The 20305-nt window shown below is 41.3% G+C and overlaps 1 protein-coding gene across 1 annotated transcript in view; it reads right to left on the bottom strand.

Annotated features, from left to right (window-relative positions):
• The window catches only part of LOC306778191 (single-stranded DNA-binding protein 2), a 45858-nt gene that overhangs the window by 687 nt on the left and 24866 nt on the right, over positions 1-20305 (bottom strand). The window contains exons 5-16 of the mRNA XM_079269624.1: positions 5247-5336; positions 3535-3594; positions 3357-3420; positions 2089-2159; positions 1921-1988; positions 1471-1519; positions 1360-1395; positions 1203-1257; positions 1039-1109; positions 489-567; positions 311-339; positions 95-193 (exon numbers count right to left, since the gene is read on the bottom strand). Of these exons, the coding sequence (XP_079125750.1) occupies positions 95-193; positions 311-339; positions 489-567; positions 1039-1109; positions 1203-1257; positions 1360-1395; positions 1471-1519; positions 1921-1988; positions 2089-2159; positions 3357-3420; positions 3535-3594; positions 5247-5336 (771 nt within the window). The remainder of the gene's footprint in view (positions 1-94; positions 194-310; positions 340-488; positions 568-1038; positions 1110-1202; positions 1258-1359; positions 1396-1470; positions 1520-1920; positions 1989-2088; positions 2160-3356; positions 3421-3534; positions 3595-5246; positions 5337-20305) is intronic.

The raw sequence follows: 20305 nt of genomic DNA, 5'->3' as shown, positions 1-20305 counted from the left end.
GAACCCATTTTTAACTTTACTTTAGGGTTAACTTAAAAGTCATGGTATTGAGATCGGTCTAATCTTCACATATGACAGACGACAATCGACTTACACTTTCATTCTGAAAAGGGTTAAGGAAGTTTCCTCCCATCTCTCCATCCTCCCTGGGGGTCCCGGGCTGGTTACTCATACTTAGGTTACCAGGAGAGTTCTTTTAAAAAGGTACGTAAAACAAAGCTCATTAGTAATTGTGTGCTATTAAAGCTACACAAATCAGACATGCAGTGCAATTGCACACATTTGAAGGTAGATAAATATCTTCTTTTACCTTGGGGAGACTGTCCATATCACCTGACCCTGAGAGAGGTAACACAAGTATGAAAACAAGTAACCATTATCAAAAGAATGCTTGTTTTGCTTAAAATTACTTGACAAATTAGGGAAAACTATAACCAGAGATTCAGTGTCAATGTAGCACATACTGTGCAAGCTGCTTGTTCCTGTACCTAATGATCCATTCATGTGATGGGGCTCCATTCCAGCCATTCCCCCTAATGGACCGTCACCACCTGAACCCATAGGGAACTGAGGAGAACATACACAGCAGACAATGATATACCTGTAGCACAGTAGCGGGCAGTCAGGGCCAGCAAGGCCTTCTCTGCTGGCCTAGACTGAATCACAAAGTTATAGCTATTTTATGATTTAATAACTTTTCATGAATACACTACATGTATTCTAAATATTTTTCCTCATAGCTTATTTTCTCATTGCACAGCTACTGTCTTCCTCAGTTGCTCTGCTTCCAGTGCAGTTTTAAGGAGAGCTTTTATCCAATCAGAGCTTTTATCCAATCAGATTTCACCCCTATGTTGTCTCTCAGTAAAAAAATCCGCCTTCAGAATTACAAGTGAATCCCTTTTCAGTTTAAGTAAATGACGACGATATTGTTCATAGTCTTCAACCAATCAGATCTTACATAAATTCTACAACCACGTGCACTTAAGTACGGTACACTCAGACACAATGATATACACAGAGAGCGAACTGTCTCACATTTGGTCGGCTTCCACCTGGAGGGATTGTGTTTATCATTGTGTACATGTTGTCGCCAGAGTTGGTTGAATCTGACATAATAAACAGAGAAACAATTAGAGGACAAAAGAGCAAAAACACATGTATAGACACAAACAGACACACATGGAAGACATAGCGCGTACCTGCTGGACTTGGCATTATTGGGGTCCCAGGTGGCCCCCCTCCTCCTGGAGGTCCCTGAAATCACAGTTTTGGTTTCCATAAGATTCATTCATGAACTTATGAATTTCAGCCTGAACAGATAGTGAGCAGAAACAGCTTGAACCCAACGATACATACCACATAACTTCCTGGAGATGCAGAAGAGTAAGGGGTCTGCAAAAATACAGAAGGAAATCATGAAAGTCATTTCTAATTCATTCTGTTGGGTGTCTTCGTTGGAGCACTTACCGAATTGGAGTTTGGAGGATTTGGCCAGGGTCTACCCCCACCAGGTCCCCTGGAACACACACACAGTTATACACTTCAGTTTTCTGCTTTTGGGAGGCTTCTTTGTTTCTAATTCATTTGGGCAGAGTTGGCAACAACAAGCTCTTCTGTTGCCAGAGAGAGGTAAGGGGAACAACAAGAAATAAAGAAAAGGATAAAAAAAAGACGAAATAGTGGAAAGCTGGCTCCTCGCTCCACTTCCAGACCCAAGAACATACAGTGAAGTTGTAATTAAAGCCACAGAAAGGAAACAGCTGACTGCCTCTATTCTAGTGAGAAATTAAGGTTGTTTGCATTTAATGTTGTCCCCCTGAGTCATTTACACTGTGTGTGTGTGTGTGTGTGTGTGTGTGTGTGTGTGTGTGTGTGTGTGTGTGTGTGTGTGTGTGTGTAGATTGTATTATCACTCACATGTTCATACCAGGCATCCCGGGACCAACCAGGGCATTTAGTGGTGGTCTCATCACACCTGCATAACCCTAAAAATAAGACACCAAATGTCCTGAGCTACGTCTACAAGAGAGTACATATCAGAACCAATGCTTTGTGAATATTCCCACAAATCCTCTGGTCCCATACCTGGGGCCCGAGCGGTACCATGCCTCTGGGTGGAATCATCCGCTGCATTGGTCCCCCCATATTTGGATGTCCTGAAACAAAGAAAAACAGTCAAACTACAACCAAACTACAACCAGCCATCATTTCTTTCCAGAAATTCAGGTCAGACTGGGGTCAGTTTTGTTCATGTCTCCCCCTATCATCTTACTTAAAGATATGGAACGGTTATTTGATTACATTACCTTACATACTGTGAACAACTCTTGTCATTGTCTTCTGAACTCTCTTACAACAAGCATGTTCCCTTAGTGTACCGTTTGTGTCTGGACACTGTAGTGATTCAAAAACCTCAAGATGGACATCAATTTGATGCGTGTCTGGAGCAAACAATCATATAACATTTACAGTTTCAGCTTCAATGACTGTATCTTCTCATTACAATGTTGAGTTCAACAGTAAGAGCATTGTGACTCTTTTTACCGAAGCAGAAGTTATGTGTCTGAATATTCTGACCAGACCATACTGCTCAATCTCCACTGTTGCTCTCCAGAGATAAAAAAAATGCAGTTATTTAAAAAATGAACTCCAGCCACTAATAATAAACAATTACTGTCATAATGAATACATATGTCAGCCAGTGCAACAAGGGGGCAAGCTGTTGGCTCTACCAATGGCAATGGCTCAAGTCCACGGCTTTGGTCCACATGTGAAATATCTCAACAATTATTTGATTGATTGCCATAACATTTTGGTTTCCTGGTCCCCAAGGATGAATCCTACTTACTTTGGTGGCCCCCATCCATTTCTCTAGGCCCTAGACTCTAACCAAAACTCTCAGCCTCATTGATGCTCTAGGGCCTAGAGCATCAGTGAGGCTGAGAGTTTTGGTTAAGTTTAAATGTCTTGAGTAATACTGGATGTAATTTAGTAGCCTACAGATATCCATGGTCCCCAGAGGATGAATCCTAAAGACTTGGTGACCTCCTAATTTTCCTCTTGTGCACCCATCATGGTAATGCCATTTGTGATTTTGAAATGACCTTAAAAACAGACTCTCACATTATCCTAAGCTGTGCTTTAGTAGTTTAGTGCTTATTAACAAATGTTGGCAAGTTGGCATTGTGAGCATGTTCGCCAAAACTAGCATTTAGGTCAAGTGCAGCTTTAGTGAATCACGACTGTAAACTCTTTCTCCTGTTAATAGTTTTTAATCGTTTTCACAAACCAGGTGCTAACTGCGCACATGTGCGACAATATCTTTTGTATGTGTTTGTGCATACTCTGCGTACCTTGATGTCTTGTGGGGTCCATACCACTGGGTAACATAGGCTGGCTACCTGGGACTCCAAGTCCCTACAGAGGGAGGGGGACACATCACCAGTATTATCCTCACCGTCTCACAGACGCTGTCCTTTTCTACTATTCTCAGTACTGTCTGCTGCCTGCAGGTGTCAGTGTGGCTCTTACCTGGTTGGGTAATCTGAGAGGTGGTCTGGGTCCTCCAGGGTATCGAGGTGACATAAACGGCTGAAGAAAAATCAGCATTAATCCAAGTTGAATCACTCTGGGTTCTAAATACTGTGCACACAATCGCTGACATGCAAGACAAACACTCAGGGCTGCTGTATCATAAGACAGCAGTGATGGATTGCCCATGGCAAGCAAGACAGTGACAAAACACTACATACTTAAGACAGGAGATTTTAAAGTAAATGTATACAGCATCTATCACATTTTATTAAATGAGTAAATTAAAAGAAATATACTGTTATACAAAATATCCTGTCCTGGGTTGCCAAGTCAAACGACAATTTTACATATATTCCTTTTTATAACGCATTTCATAGAAACAAAAGCGGTGTACAAACTGTATGGTGCACCACTACGGGACGTTTTTCACTCTCCAAAAAAGGAAACCAACCACAGCTGCTGCATATATCCTCTGTTGTTGGTTTAAGACAGTTAGGAGGCCGACCGCATTTTCATTAGATTGGCTTTATGGAAATTTAACGAGAGAAGAAAAGACGAGGTTGCTTAATAATGATGTCAGTGTATTTCTTAACTGTGTGCAGTTTGGCAGCATGTGCGAGAAGCACTTTTGCAGCTGTGAGTGTTTTTCTTTACTTGTCCTCACACAGACAGTAGCAATGCTGTTGCTATGTCCGCTGAATTGATGCCACTGCGGTCAGAAAACTCAGTCTGCAGTGTTACAGAAGTAATACAAGAACCTGCCACCAGAGAGCAATAGTCCAGCTGTTTTGATCAGGCTCTTTTCTTTGATTACTCCCATTCTCATTTTCCAGCTGTGCTGAAGGTCTATCACAGAAAAACAGCTCCATTATTTCAAGTCTTTTGAAGTTTTATAAGAGTTTACAATCTCGTTTTCATACACGCATTAACATATAAATGCAAATAATTGAACACAGAAGGTTACCAAATGAATAAACTGAATGAATTAATAAATAAATGACGATGAAAGCTAGATATGTGGAAACATCTTTGCAGGCATGGCTGTGAATCGTTTGTGATCTGCAATTACTTTGCCAATGAAAAACAGTTAATCATGCTGTGATATTAACTGATTTAGTCCATATGGAAATAATGAAGAACTAGCAAGCTGGTAGTTGTTGCGATTCTCTAACCAATAGGTCTTGACAAGACCTTGTCTTCAAAGAGCACTTGATCTTCAGAAGGAGATGGAAAAGGATGTTTGGAGTATTTTGAAAGTGGAGATGAGAAATGCCCATGAAGGATATTGATCTGTGTGTCAGATGTGAGCGCCTTAGTTTGACTGATAACGACGGTTAATCAATATACAACTGGCAAAATCCTTCTGATGGAGATCAGAGATGATCTGGGGTGAAGCTGCAGTTTACTTTTTATTTGCGAGACGTTTATTCCTGCTGTCAAACAGTGGTGCCCCCACACACAGATTAATGCAAATCATACACAAAGGTACTGTCTGTACATTAACACTTACAGTTAAGAATGAGTCAGTGAGTTCTTTGAGGAACAACTTCATGATTTAAATACTCACATACAGAAAAATAATGGAATAGTATTATTCAATACTGTACCCTCAGTGGCCTAAAGACCCATATAATTCTCTTTCCTCTCTCACACTTTCTGTATGTGTGTGTGTGTGTGTGTGTGTGTGTGTGTGTGTAAGCATCATATACCTGAAAGAATCCTGGAGGGACTGGCCCCACTGGCATGCCCTCTCCTGGGGGAAGGTTCCCAAGCACGGGGCTGGGAGCTGCTGCAGCACTCTGAAAGATGAAAACACACACAAGGAAACAGATTAAAACTCACAACTCAAACTCAGCACCTCTTTGCTTAGCAGTGTTGGGAAGTAACTAAGTACATTTGGTCAAGTATCGAAGTATACAATATATATATATATATATATATATATATATATATATATATATATATATATATATATATATATATATATATATATACCAGACACAGTTGAACTTTCAGAATTTGAAGCTGTATTTTTACTTGTGATACTAAAAATGCATACATTCTTAACTCCTGTTGCTCAATTAGTTGATGATAAGTTAAGTTAATAAGTTGATGAAGTTAATACAGCACCTCTCCTAAACATGCCACCAATGAAACAATACAATCATAAAAAATGAAACAAAAAAACAACCAAAGGCTCTTCCCCAGGTCTCACGTGCAGTCTCTCCTTCAGTGGGATACTTCCTGTTTCTGCAGATACCCTGCCATGCCGGCTCAGGTTTATTTTTATACTTTGTGTTTTTTGTTGTGCTTGTCCCAGACGGGTGGCGCTGGCACATTTCAGCACAGCCTCCATTTGCTTCCTGTGGCATTGTACTACTAACTAGGAGTTACCACCCAGCACCGGCCTCTTCCTCATCAAGTCTACAGACCAGACAGCATGCAGTGTGGCAGAGTGTACATCCATATGATATATGTGAACAGTGAGCACATTAAGTCTCTCTCTCCCTCCCTCCCTCCCTCCCTCTCTGGAGGCATTGGCTGGGAAATTCACCCACAGTCTCTGAAGTTTCCACCAGCTGACTTTTTAGGTCAGACAGGAACAAGGTTTAATCAGAGCTGAGATAAAAGCGGACTGATGACACTCCTGTATCCTCCGCTGCTCCACTCCACCACCCTCGCTATTCCCTCGTCCTCCTTCATATCTCCCAATTGTTAATGTTCGGGAACAGGGAACAAGATGCTTTTTGATTCCATATTCTGCTGCGAGCAGAGCTTGCATTTGTCTCAGCAGATTATTGTACAGATGGACACAGATGAATATTGCATCTCTATGGTTCAGCAGTGGGAGACGGGGTTTGTTTGTTTGTGTGAGTGTACAACATCCTGCACAGAATCAAGTGTTAGTCGTGAGAGTCCCCCCCCCCCCCACATTTTCTTTCCTTCTTCCTTCTCGCACCCTGGATTACCCAGAATGCCTTTACTTCCTATCAGCCTGCAGGTCTGCTGAGTTAGCCTTCATGCACAGAGAGAGAGAGGGAGTGAAAGAGGAGAAAAGAGGACAAAGCAGAGATTATGAGTGTGCATGTGTGTGTGCGTGCCTGTGGCAGTCATTGTGTGAGTGCACTTAATGTTTGTTTGTACGGGAAAAGGAGAACTGGGGAAGGGAAAAAAAATGTACCTGAATTGCTGACAAAGCAGCATTTTTCCAAATACAGCAACAAGAAAAAAAAAAGAAAACACAGCAGGATATATCTGCCCCAAAACCAGCAGCACCCTCAATCTACGGAAAGGAAAAAAACAACACTGGCAACAACACTAACCCCTCCGATGCAAACAGTCGCTCTTGATTATGACAAATCAGATTGACTCAAATGACAGTGAGGTGTAAGAATGACACTTTATGTAACAGAGAGTTTATTTGCCGGATTATTTCTTGGCCGGGCGCAGTTACTTCTCAGAGTCAGAGCTGTGTGAGCTGCTTCAATGTTCTCATCTAACTCTTGATGTGAAGCTATTCCTTTAAGTCTGCACTGTTTCCATAAGAATTCGTCAATAACAGTAATAGTAACTATTTGCATATAAATGTCGCCTACTAGTACTGTACGTAATACGAATAAAACGTGCTGCAAACCTTTTAGGGTGCCGACAAAAAAAATGTAATTTGAATGAGAAGTTTATTTTTGAACTGTGGCCTGTTTTTGGAAACAGTTAGTTTATTGCCGATATATCGGTATCTGCATATATGTTGGTTGATCAGTTACAAAGAATTGCAGTGCAGATAGTCCATTAAAATGTATGAGGTATATTATATATTATTGCAGTTACACAGTTTGTACGGTGAGTTCACATCAAATTTCAGGGATTCTGAACGTTTGTCCACCTTTTTACGTTTATGTAAAAATTATCATTTTTTTAAAGAAATGCATTAACTATTGAGATAGAATAAAAATCACTTAACAAGTGGAACCACACACCCAACACATGGGGCCTGAACGCACTGAGGAAAGAATCTATGAAGTCAGTTCAATATGACCGATGGGCATGAAAATAATATGAGTCACATTCAAAGCGTTGTTGACAACCAGATCATAAAGCTTAAGGATTTGTAGACTCATGAAACCTGGTATCTGTTCAGATTGGGAAGAGTTGGTGTTTATTTCTAAATTCAATAAAAATGCTTATGATTCTCTCGATTATAGGAATTACCTTCATCTGCTGACTTGTGGATGGTGACAGATAATTAGCATGAACATTCAGCAACATTTAATGTTTATTCTTTTGGTAACGACTTAGTGTCACAGTCGATAACAGTTCGATTAAACAAGCTGATGTGCTGAGACCTTTACTGTACCTCCAACACAAAGGCGCTTGATAATTGCGTAAGATTGCAGGGCTTGACCTGATGCATTGTGACATCAGAGCGGTGCAATTAGCTGGAGTTAGCAGCGTAGTGACCAGCAGCTTAATATTTACAGTCAGCTGTCATTATTACACGACTGTCGATTACTCTGAATTAGACGCACTGCATTCCTGTTAGCCAGTTCTGTATAAATACAGTTCTGTATAAATACTGATTCACAGCCACGCTCAACATATTCAAGCACTTAACCTTCGGACACATCTAATGCGCACACACTGTGGCACACTGTTAATGAGTCCATCGTTTACACTTCTCACACATCAGTGTTTACACTTTCCTGACAAGGCCGAGTGAGAGGGACAGTGAGATATTGAGCTGGTGGCTTTACACATCAACGCAAGGTTATGCGAGTCTTTCTACATTTTTGACTGAGCTTATACAGAGTCCCGCTGATAATATTCATTGCACTTGACCTAATGGAGCTGATTGCGGATTCAGTTTTAGAAGGTATTGTAAGACCCAGTATAAGACACAGATGATCTCACAGATTAACTTTTGTAACTGGTAAGATACCTTCTTGTTGTGGTTCTGTATTACCTTTGATGAAAATATGTTATTTTATTTTAAAAGATGTTGATGACCGTCTAATCTAAACCACTTACAATGTATTTATGTCTTTATACCAGCTCAACTCTCTTCTGCTTGTCTGTTTCAGTGTCTGGCTCCCTCTCCCTGTGTCTCAGTCTTATTCACTGTTTCTTCTGCCTTTACAGAGATCTCAGAAATATTTCAGTCTTAAGAATCTGAAAACAACACAATGTCCATTCATTAAATTGTTCAATGATCTGTTCTTCGCAGCAGGTTGTGTACTGTGATCCCTACATTCATAGTCACGGGTGTTGTAAGCAAAAGGTGTTTGTAATGAAACCTGAGGCTGTGGAACAACCCCCCATGCTCTCAGATGAACACCTGCATCTCCTAGCAAACTCATTTGTTGCATAAATGATTTAAACCACCCCCCTCCAGGAGAACGCTGCAGTCTACCAGACGTACACAACAAGACATTCAGCACAGTGGACTGCAACATCACTGGACTGCCCTGCGCTGGTAGATGAAATGTCTTCCAGTGCAGGAGATCAAGCCTAAAAGAAAGAATGTGCCAAAATATATTCTGATGTCCAAGTTAAAAACATTGGCTTCCCTTTTCAGAACCTGAGGTTGTTGCTCGAGATATATATATATTCACACACCAACAAAAAACACACAAAGAAAGAAGAAATTTGCGATAAATGTTTCATAACTCAACATCAAAGGAACTTTGCATGAGGTGTAGATCGAGTTGTCCAAGCACAGGTTCACATGTGTGAGGACAGAAACAAAGAGCAGTAACACTGCTACACACATTGTGTGCAATGACGCACTTTACTGATACCACATTGCTTTTATCTTATCAAGCATCCTTTGCATTATCGGACTTTGGAATAAGTGCTGAAATGAGTCGAGTCATTATGTACAAAACAAAGAAAACACAGTAGATTGTAGATGGAAATCATTTTGCATAAAGTGATGAAAAATTGTGTTTTCCTCTAGAAAATACAAAAACAGTTGAACAAACTGCAGCCATTGAAATGTAGTGCAATTACACACACTTTGCTACTTTACAACCGAATCAGACTTTCTTAATCCCATCAGACTGAAGGGCTCAGTAATACTTAATGAGGTAACTTGCAAACTCTTTCATCCTTATATGTTTACTGATTGTGTTTCTCATTAATGTCTGCACCTAATGCACGCATACTGTGTGTGTGTGTGTGAAGGTGGGGAGTCATTTTCATTCAATACTTCAGAGACCGAGAGACACTCAGAGATGCGTGAGTGGAATCTCAAAAGGCTGTCTGTGTCTATCTTCTCTCTCTCTCTGTCTGTTTCTCTCTCTCTCTCTCACTCCCCCCACTCTCTCTCTCTCTCTCTCTCACTCCCCCCACTCTCTCTCTCTCTCTCTCTCACTCCCCCCACTCTCTCTCTCTCTCTCTCTCTCTCTCTCACCGTCTCAACCTGTATAGGTCTGCTTTCTCCAGTTCTCTGTCTCTCACAGGCACACTTTGTTTGAACAACAAATCAGCTCTGGCTCATCTTTTTTTATTTATTTTTTATTCATGTACCACCCCATAACAATTTGTTTTTACGTCAAGGCTCGGGCTGGTAATATTTTATATTTTTCTTGTCAACAAATCCCAATGTTGCCTCCTTCCGCCATTGTTGTCCAAAACACTATTAGATGCACACAAATTAGTAACATTGCTGCACTGGCTGACATGTTCCTTCACTAGGGGCACTGCAGCTTACTTTGAATCAATCCCCACAATCAGTCCCCAAGATATGCACTCCTGTTTGAGTAGGGAACAGCTGTTTTCAGCAAATTACACACACACACACACACACACACACACACACACACACACACACACACACACACACACACACACACACACACACACACACACACACACCTATATTCTGTTACAAACATTTAATTGAGTGGCAACAATTTGCATTGTCAATAACTGACAATGTTCTCTATTAATTGATTGTTTGCTCTATAAAATGTCAAAAAATGGGGTGTGGAAGGGTTACCACTGAGTCTCAAGGCCACACGCAGTACAACAGGATCCACATATGACACACCACACAGGAAGGAACCCCGTCCCTCCTCCCTCTTCCCCTCTTTCACACTCCCTCCATCCTCTCAAATGCCATTAGTCCACTTCCTGAACAAGGGAGGGGGGGAATGGAAAGAAGAGATGCTACCAGTCTGCATGACACACACACACACACACACACACACGTACACACACAGTCACGAGCAGATACACATTCACATACTCACATTAAAGTGTGAGAGCGGAAACACAATAAGCAGATTGATTTCTGCATTAGTGTATATGAACAGAAAATAACATTGTAGTCTGTCAGTCATTGTCAAAAGCACAAGTATTTCTATAACTAAGGGAAGTAAGAGAGAAGAGAGACAGAGAAGAGAGATAGAAGAAGTGTTTTTAGCAGCGTACAGTAGAGATGAGAACGAGCGTGCTCTGCTTTTAACCATGTGTTATTCACAGTCTCCTGTGGCGACCAGAGACGGATCAACGCGCTCCACTCTTGAGCCAAACTCACTTTTCAATTTCAAATGCAGATCGGCTTAAAATCACCGTCTGGCATTGAAAGCTCCCTTTCTGAACCAAAACATGCCATATGTTACACCAGTAAAACACAGCAGCGAGTGGGGAAAAAAAAGTTAGGAAAACTAAGAGAAATAATATAATGAGAGCGTATGTCCATGTGTTTGTTAGTTGCATGTTAACATGGGACAAACCCAGGTTGCGTTGGCTGACATGCCAATGTCATACAGTCTTGACTTTGATATCGCTTCTTCTTCTTTTTCATCAGTTTATAGTTTATTTTGAGGCATATATTTCCCTGCTGCCGTCAATACTCACTTGACCGTTAAATGTGTATATATCTTTGGCTGTCTCCAACTAATGCACTTTTTACCGCTGTTTGAGTAATGTTTGCTATGAACTATGATGCCCAGCTGTTTAGGAGCTTTTTAAAAAAGATTTAAGATTGAGGTCGTTAGTGGGAACCATGGGCGTGAGGCTCAGTGCCACAGTCAGGCTTGGAAAGTCTCACGGGAGAATTCACAAGAAATTTGCAGCTGAGTGTAATTTGCCCTTTTTTTTGAGTCTGATTGCAATTATCCATGTGGCAAAGTATAAATGTTGCCTCTGCGCCAAGAACAAAGCAGGCGGAACAATGGCAGAGAGAAAAAGAAAAATTATATTTTCAGACCACAAGCTACAGGTCCTGACTGACTAGGTGCAGAGGCATTCCTCAAAACCTCCCCAAAGTCAGTCAGTATATGAATGCGCTTCAGTTACCACAAACTCTTTGAAGACGCTAATAATTTCACTACAACGGAATACGGCCAAAACAACCAAAAACATAAATAAAAGTTGCAACTCAACCTGGATTTTCCTTGAAGAAGAAGAAGAATGTTCACCCTCACATTATCCTGCACAACAGAATTTCCCCTCCCAGCAGGCTCTCGCCAGTAAAACATTACAGGTGATTACCAAAATGGCAGGACAACAGCAATCCACTTGTTCCGACTGGGTGATTACAGGTAGGGCGATATCAGCTGCACAGCGGGTGACAGTGGCCGTGTTCATTTATCACTGATGTCCCTATTGACCCTTGTAAACATCTCTGAGGCTGCGAGGAGCTGTATACTATGTGAGGTGGAGCCGTGGGCTGATGCACTGTCAGATACACACACAGAGCTGAAAATGATCGTCACTAGGGAGCCACACTTCTCCCACCACTATCTCACTCGGTTCAACGGCATGGGGGAGATAAGAGAGATGGACTGAACACATCGGAGAGCGTAGAGAGACACGGAGGAAGATTTAACGACTTGAGATGAAGAGCAGACGATGTCATGGTCTTTTCTATCTGGCAGATCGATGCAAAGACAGAACAGTGAATCACCTGAAATCCACAGATTGCGTGTTAGTCCTTAACACTGAATCGATCCAGTTCTTTTAAAATACATCAGTGCAATTGCGTAGATTGGAAATAGAAAACCGGCAGGCTTGTTGATACAAAGACCCATCAGTCCAATCCACAGGAAGACCTAATGAGAAGTCACTTTCTGTGTCTTACCTTGCGGTCTTTGTAGTGCTAGAGGAGCAGACACAAGAGACAGCACGAGATAACAATATGGGTGTCTACAACAGCAAAAAAAGAAACAAGGGTTAGTTGGGGTCAAAAAGATAATGCGCTGGTCTGATCGTGTCAGCATTCTTGTTTTGCCCTCCTGCTCTCCCTCTGTAGTCCCGCTGCAACTTCTACAGCTCAGTCTCTGGATCACTCATTATAATCCCGTTCACACACTGTGTTAACCATTACAGCATTTCTATAACTTCCCTCCTGGATGAGTCAGGGAAGACTTTGATGTTAAACTGTACTGAAATATTTCATCATAGTCTCTTAAAGATTTTTCGAAAATCTCAACTTTGACTCCAGTTTGAATTTCACAGAAATATTCCTGAAGCTTGCCATGTGAAGCTGCATGTGTGAAAGCTCAGATAGCACTTTCCTCAGACTGTTGCTGACGCACAGCATATGCTCCAGACTAAGCCCCTTATTTTCATAATCAATAATAATAACTGCAGTCAAACTAGAAACGACTCTTCCGTAGCCCACAGCTCTGTTCGAGCTCGTTCTCGCTCTTACACCTTCTTGTCTTCCCCTGTTCCCAGTTAACCTCTCCCCTCCTCTCTGCTCCGTGCCCTCGTCTTTGCCCCCGACTGCTGCAGAGCGGCAAGGCGTGCATATGTCAACATCACATTAAGACTCCACCTCGTTCATGTCCAAACAAGCGTGTGACATGACTCAGCGTAACACGGCGGTGGAAAACACGCTCCTCTGAGACCAGAGGGCTGCGCGCAACAGGCCAGTGAAAGAGGAAGGAAGATGATAAGAGAGCAGAAGAGAAATGCAGAAGGACAGAGAACAGGGACAGAGATAGGCAATAAGAGGGAGAAAAACTGCTGATGCAAAGGAGAGAGGATGCAGCAGAGTAGAGAGGGAGAGGGACAAGCAGGGGAGAGAAAAATGGAAGAAACAGAGCGAGAGATTGTAATGTGTCCTCAAGAAATACAGGGAAGTATCACACAAGCATAGAGTCTCTTTTAAAAAACAATTCAAACTGTAGGTCGTGACAACCATTTCACTATCTGCTCAACCTATGGAAATTCACCTTCTTCCTCTCCCTCTACACTCGGCTCACTCTCATTGCAATGATGTTACAGTGAGTCACCTCCACATCTCCCTCCTCCTCAACACTGCCGAGAACGAACATGGGAGCATGTGAGAGAGGGGGGGGGGGGGGGGGGGGGGGCTCTGTTTCCCTGGAAACAGACTGGGGGTCTCCCTAGCCCCCATTGGTTCTCAACTGGTTGCTGGTTACCCACAATGCTTGAAGCCAACACAGTCTGTTTCTTGGTCGACATCTCTTCATATGCATGCGCAGGAAACACACAGGTTCCCTTTATGCTAATCCATAATCAGATAATAAAACATCCGTCCCCAACAGGATCTTACCTTCTTTTGTTTTGTAATTATTGCAGTCAGCGATGACTGCATTTGAAGCTGCTTTTCTGAACAGATGTTAGAGTTTGCAGCACGTTTTGTAATATTTCCTGATAAATTACAATAATTGTGAAATAGTTTAAGGAACTAACTTATAATTTGTTCCAGCAAGAGGTACAATTATCTTCAAAAGCTTTGATGCAGCTGGTGGTAATTGCAACAATATGCAACAAAAGGCTTGGAAAACAAGTAATAGAGGCTTCAGTTTGGAAAAGGTTTGCTAAGAATTGAACTGGTGAAGCTCTTTCTGAGAAGACAACTTCAGGGGAAAGAAAGTCCCAGTCAGTAACGTAGCTGGAAGTTGGTTTGTTGTGGTGGAATACATATTTTATGTTCTGGGCTCCTGAGAGTGGCTCTGAGGGGGATTCTTTTATTTAGGAAATAACAGTGATTTGAAACATTTTAAAAGCATTCATTCAATTTGACCATTTCTTGTGGAAGTGATTTGAGACAGGAAACATGTTGATTAGACCCTTATGTGATTATTGTAACATAATCTTGTGTCCAAAGTGGACTGTTGTTGGCAGAACAGAAGAGCCCCTGAAGTTTCCAAAATGAAGCGGATTTATCCTCTGAAGCTTGAATGTGCTCCGTGATTTACATGGCAATCTGACCATTATATTCTGAGATTTCCTGGGTGCAAGTGGGCATTTAGTCAAACGATGTTGGCTCATATTGCCACCCTTGCAGTGCTAGAGAGAAGTAAACATGAATGACTTAACATCACAGCATTTTCTGTTGCAAGTTTCTGGGAAAGACTGTTTCTGGGTTATGAAGGTTGGAGAACATCCGTGCCTACAGAGAAATGAATCAGCGGTAAAGACCCCGAAATAAAGCTTCAACCAAGAAGACAACTGAAAGCAGAAAACATGTCGTTGAGTGTGTGTGCAGTACGAGTGTCCTGTTTAATGTAACAGCACACATTCATACTGTACAGTGCATGCATCTCATTGCAGGCAGGAGATGTTTTCAGCTAAGTTCGCTGCAGTTTCCTGTCCTCCAGTCACACACACACACACACACACACACACACACACACACACACACACACACAATGTAGATGAATTACACAGTCATGTCTGGTACTACATATTTACAAATGCGTGTATCCTTAAGCTGTACAATCAAGACAGAATGTGTGTGCTGCTGTTAAATTGAGCGGAGTGAATACATTTACATGCATGAATGTAAGATCTGGCAGCGTGAGACAGATCAAAGGGGGTTGCTGTTGGCTCTGCCTCTTGATCTCTTCTTCCCCTCTAACTGGTGCGTGCCTGCTATCTCCCACAGCGATGTCACACAATGATACCAGGCTCTCCTTGCTTTGAATGCTCGCCTGTAACACTGCTGGCTAAAGTCAGCGGGGTGCAGTGACACTAACTTTTATTGCAGTTTTAACGATTCTTGCCAATCTGTCGGCGGGGGGCCTAAAATGTCTCCGTTAAGGGGTCACGACAGTGTTAAAGAAATAAAACGGACCTATAAACAAAAACTCCTCACAACTTACAGTATGCCCACAACATGTGAGGGGTCACAAGTACAGCAGAAACGATTTGTTTATCAATCCATCAGTCGATCGACAGAAAATGTCGGTTATTCGCTTCAGTAGTTTCTCAAGCATATATGTCATAGACTCCTTATTTTCAGTTTCTCAGCTACTTTCTTGTATGTCCTAATACATTTTGTATTTGGGAGGTTTGGACAGTTTGTCACACAAATCAAGATATTTGTGTTTGTGATAAGCATTTTTCTACTGTAGCGGAGAGAGCTTAATAACTTCAGAACACTTAAGAAAACACACATGTGTCGATTGCTTTTCACTTTATTCTGAATGTTTTGAATCAAATGATTGAAAAATTATAATCAAGACTGTGCTAAAAATTAGCAGTAAAAATTAGATTTTCATTGGATTTAATGAAATTGCCTGATCCCACTGGCATATTTAAATTGATCAGGAGAACATAAAATTAAAAACTCAAAATAAGATGAAATGAAATTGCATGTTTTTGCATAATGTTTCAGCACATTGCTCAACATTTTGTGGGATTTGTATGGCTATAAATATTCACCAGCTAGTCTGTCTCTCTCTCTCTCTGTCTCTGCTTTCTACTTTTTTAAATTGAATGGTCATGGTTGTCTGTCACCCTGCGAGGCTGCATGCCCGGCTGATTTTGCACATGTGGCCTGGTTCCCTAATATGTGTCTACTTGTCTTCTAGTTGACTGAATATCATCGTCACTCTTATTTTTGGGGTTTTTCTCATTTATATTCATGAGACAAACATGAAGCTAAAAGTCCAAACAGTGTGATAATGGTAATGGTATTACAAAAGACTGACCACCTTTTTTTACAAAAACCCACGATTCATCCGGGAGGACTCATTTTTCAACCGACTTGCTTCAGTTAATAAGCACATTCTTATCTGGAGGCTGCACAGCACAGCCAGTACGTGTTGGACACTGATAATCTCCTGAAATAAGGAGCGAGATATTGAGTGGTTTTTTCATCCGTTCTTCCAAACCCAAATTTTTCTAACTCATCAGCCCTTCTACAACCAGTCTGCTTCTCTAACCTCCAGACTGTCTCTTCCAGAGATATAACAATAATCCACCGAGGCAAATTCAATAGTGTAACTGTATAATTATTCTGCAAACTCAAAGCGCCACACACAATCACGCACCAATGCACTTACCACATATTATATGGAGATGTTTGTAATTCAATTTTCAGTACAGCAAACATTTGAAAGGGTCTAAATGTCATAATGTAGGAGAAGAAATGCCGCTTATGTGCTCAATATTGTTTCCACGGGTCGTACAAGCAATTTAAAGCCAACTCAATTCTTTCTCGTTGCGCTTTAATTTGCCCACATTATGTTAAAGTTCACAGCAATTAGATGAGATAAAAGTTTGGTGACAGCAGTGAAAGCATTCATTTCTCATAACCAGCACGGGCGACTGCTCTGGTTGCGAAAAGAAGTCTGATTGTATGGAAGTCTATGAGAAAATGACCCTACTTCTCACTTGATCTATTACCTCAGTAAACACCGTGAACATGAGCTGATGCTCTCAATCTCTCGTCTTCTTCAACACATCATGATATTTATTTAGTAAATAATGATCCCATTTAGAGTAAAATAGACTATAAAGCAGTTATAACTGGGAGTTGTTTTATTCTTAAAACATTAACCCTTTCAGTGTGCTTTTTTGTCATGAATGTTTATTGTTGCCTGAAAATGTCTTATTCAGCGTTTGGTTGTACTTCGCTCCAACCTCCAACTCGTGTCACTTTTGGTTGCAAAAAGCCAAGATGGCGACGACCAAAATGGCAAACTCAAGATTTTCAAACGGCAGTCCACAAACCCAATGATCGACGTCACGCTGACTCCGTACACTTCTTGCATACAGTCTATGATTCATGCGCGTGTATATGCCACCATATACAGTACAATGTTACAGCTACGTGACAGCTGTCAACTTTCAAACTCTCAACAAGAAGGCAGAAGACAGAAGCCTGAAATGACCCATATGGATTGATGTCTTATTCTTCAGAGACAGAAACGCAACAGCAACTGACTTTTGTCTCCAATAAGGCAATTTCCGGGCCAAGCATACCAATTTTAAAATAACTTGTTTTCATGACTTCATGGCCCGTTGCAAATGGAAACCGCTCATTTAGTGTAAAGAACACAATTTACAAAGCACTTAACAGAACTCTAAACAGCCTTTCTGATGCCTGAAAAGCCTCGTCTGAGGATGGAAATCAATAACATTGCATCTCTCTTCACTTTGTTCATCAGTCTTTTCTTTCTTTCCCTTTTAACATTCGATCACTTAATGTCCTAAAAGACAATCCTCAGGCACTCAAATCTGGTGATATGACAGGTGATATGTATTGTACAGTACACAACCACATGCAAAGCGTCAGGCACATAAAGACAGAAGAGAAAAAAACGAAGACAGTTTCTTTAGATCAGATCCACCCAAAGCCAATTGTATCTACAGTAGGTACTTCAAACTGGGATAATTGTGCAAATCAAGTCAAAAGCCTTGTCACAATCCCATCAATTATCAAAGGGAAGGGACCCAAAGATGATGTGAATGAGCACATCACCCCAGCATTAATTAGGACTTCACTCAGTAATTAGCTATCTGAAAATAATTACCATCAAAATGTCTGATTATAATCTGCCAGTCTCAAAGTCAGGAGACCGAAAGAGAGACACCAGCATCAAATGAAGGTGTGCTACTTTTTTCCAGCGACGGCCACCGCGGTTGTCCCCTCATTTGGTTTTAATTGAGCGGCAGATATGTGGGTAGTACCTCTGATTGGATCTGAGAATCAACGCAGCATTGGAGCAGTTGATTGAACGTGACCTTGGTCTAATTACAATTGGGCTAATTATAATTCTCTGATTACAACCCTGCAGGAAATGTAAGAATAAGATGGCCTCTGCTATTAACGTTAAGATTCTGAACGATTCCTGAATTCTCATCAGATAAGAAGAAACAAAAACAAACTGTTTCTGTCATTTTGAATTAGATTACAATTACTCTAAATGTGTTTTGCTTTTTGGTGGCAAAAATAAATGAATTAATTCATAAAAAAAAAAAGAAGAGTCTATCTTTTGTCCCTCGTTTTGACTCATTCTCTCTCCCTAACTATTTAATGTTTCCCTGTTTTTCTCCTCTCTGGCCGTCTCCGAATGCTGAGGTCGTGCTGCCCTCCAGCTCCCTTCCTCGCAGCCAGGATGACATCATCACATAGCTGCCTCGGCCTTGGAGTGCCTATTCATCATCCTGATCCTCATCGCCGGCATCAGCAGCATCACCTGCGTATGAGATCGCATTTACACAAGCACATACACCTACTGCGAGAAGATAAAAGAGAAGAGAGCCCCCACCGGTTCCGCAGGATTGCATGCCTAAAGGAAAGACGGAGACAACCACAGAGAGGGAGAGGGAGAGGACGGATGATCCTGCTGGGGTAGGCAGAAACCCCTGACCTGTGCACTTCCAACAATACATCTCAATAAACCACAGTACAGACAAATCTGATGAGTCACACTTCAGGCTCCAGAGGGAAATCAACAACATAAAAAGAAGGAGCGAGAAGACCCCTCCACTCATTCGTCCCCCTTCATCTCGCAACTTCCCGCGAGGAGAGACGCACTTCCTCTCTCTTAGTCACCAGCAAATCTAAAACTTCAGGAGCTCTGGCACACTGCTCACTGTATTTCGGTTACTGGATTCTGCATGACTGAATAAACCAATGCCTCGATGTGCGGGAATTACAGCAGTGAAGTGGAGCCACACTGAGAAAACACAGCGATAAACAATGTTTCCAACCCACGGGCCACTGTCTGCCTGCCCAGTCTGCTCTTCAGCGTAAAGTGCTCACAATACTTGAGCCGGGTATGTGTGCGTGTGCAACGTAGAGCTGCTGTGCTCTGCCAGATTACAGCAGCTATACTACAAACTTTAAGCAGTATGTTCTCAACAATCATTTATCACTTTCAACATCACAGCAAAGCATCTAATTAAACACCACTTCAGATGTAAGAGTCCCAACGAAAGACAAACATTTTCCGAGGTTGTGAAGACATGTTGCAGCCATATGCTATCCAAACAGTTGTTCTGGGATCAGATGGTAGAAACTGATGAAGGTTGGTGAATCCTCACTCTCAACCTTATGCCCTATAATTGCCCCAACATTAGAACATTCACCTTTGACATCAGCTCTAAATCTAAATTTTTTTTTGCACTTGTCGACATATTATCGTAATACAATTTTAAAAAAAGCAGCAGCAACCCACTCGGTGACATTGCCATCATCCATAATATCATTTGCATGATCTACAGTGGTGAGCCATAATATTTCAAAGTGTGAAAAAACCCTACTGGGAAGTAGAGACACTGGAGTAAGGTGTTAAGCATATTAACTCGAATTTGAACACATCTCTTCATTAATTGAAATAATATCAAATAATATCAAAAATAAGAAATTATGTATGACTATATGCAGACAAAACATGGAATTGTGAAATAATTGTGTTATTTATCCTGCTTACTGTATAATCACAATGACTGCAGGTGATATTTATTTCAGCTTTTATATCAGAATGTAATTTACAAAATCTGCTTTTATTGCACAATGCAATTTCCCCCAAATAACATCTTTTCTCATATTTGT

The sequence above is a fragment of the Melanostigma gelatinosum genome (genome assembly GCF_949748355.1).
Source record: "Melanostigma gelatinosum genome assembly, chromosome: 6".
Lineage (NCBI taxonomy): Eukaryota > Metazoa > Chordata > Actinopteri > Perciformes > Zoarcidae > Melanostigma > Melanostigma gelatinosum.
Note: the sequence above shows the minus strand (reverse complement) of the source record. Positions and strands in the feature narration are given on the sequence as shown.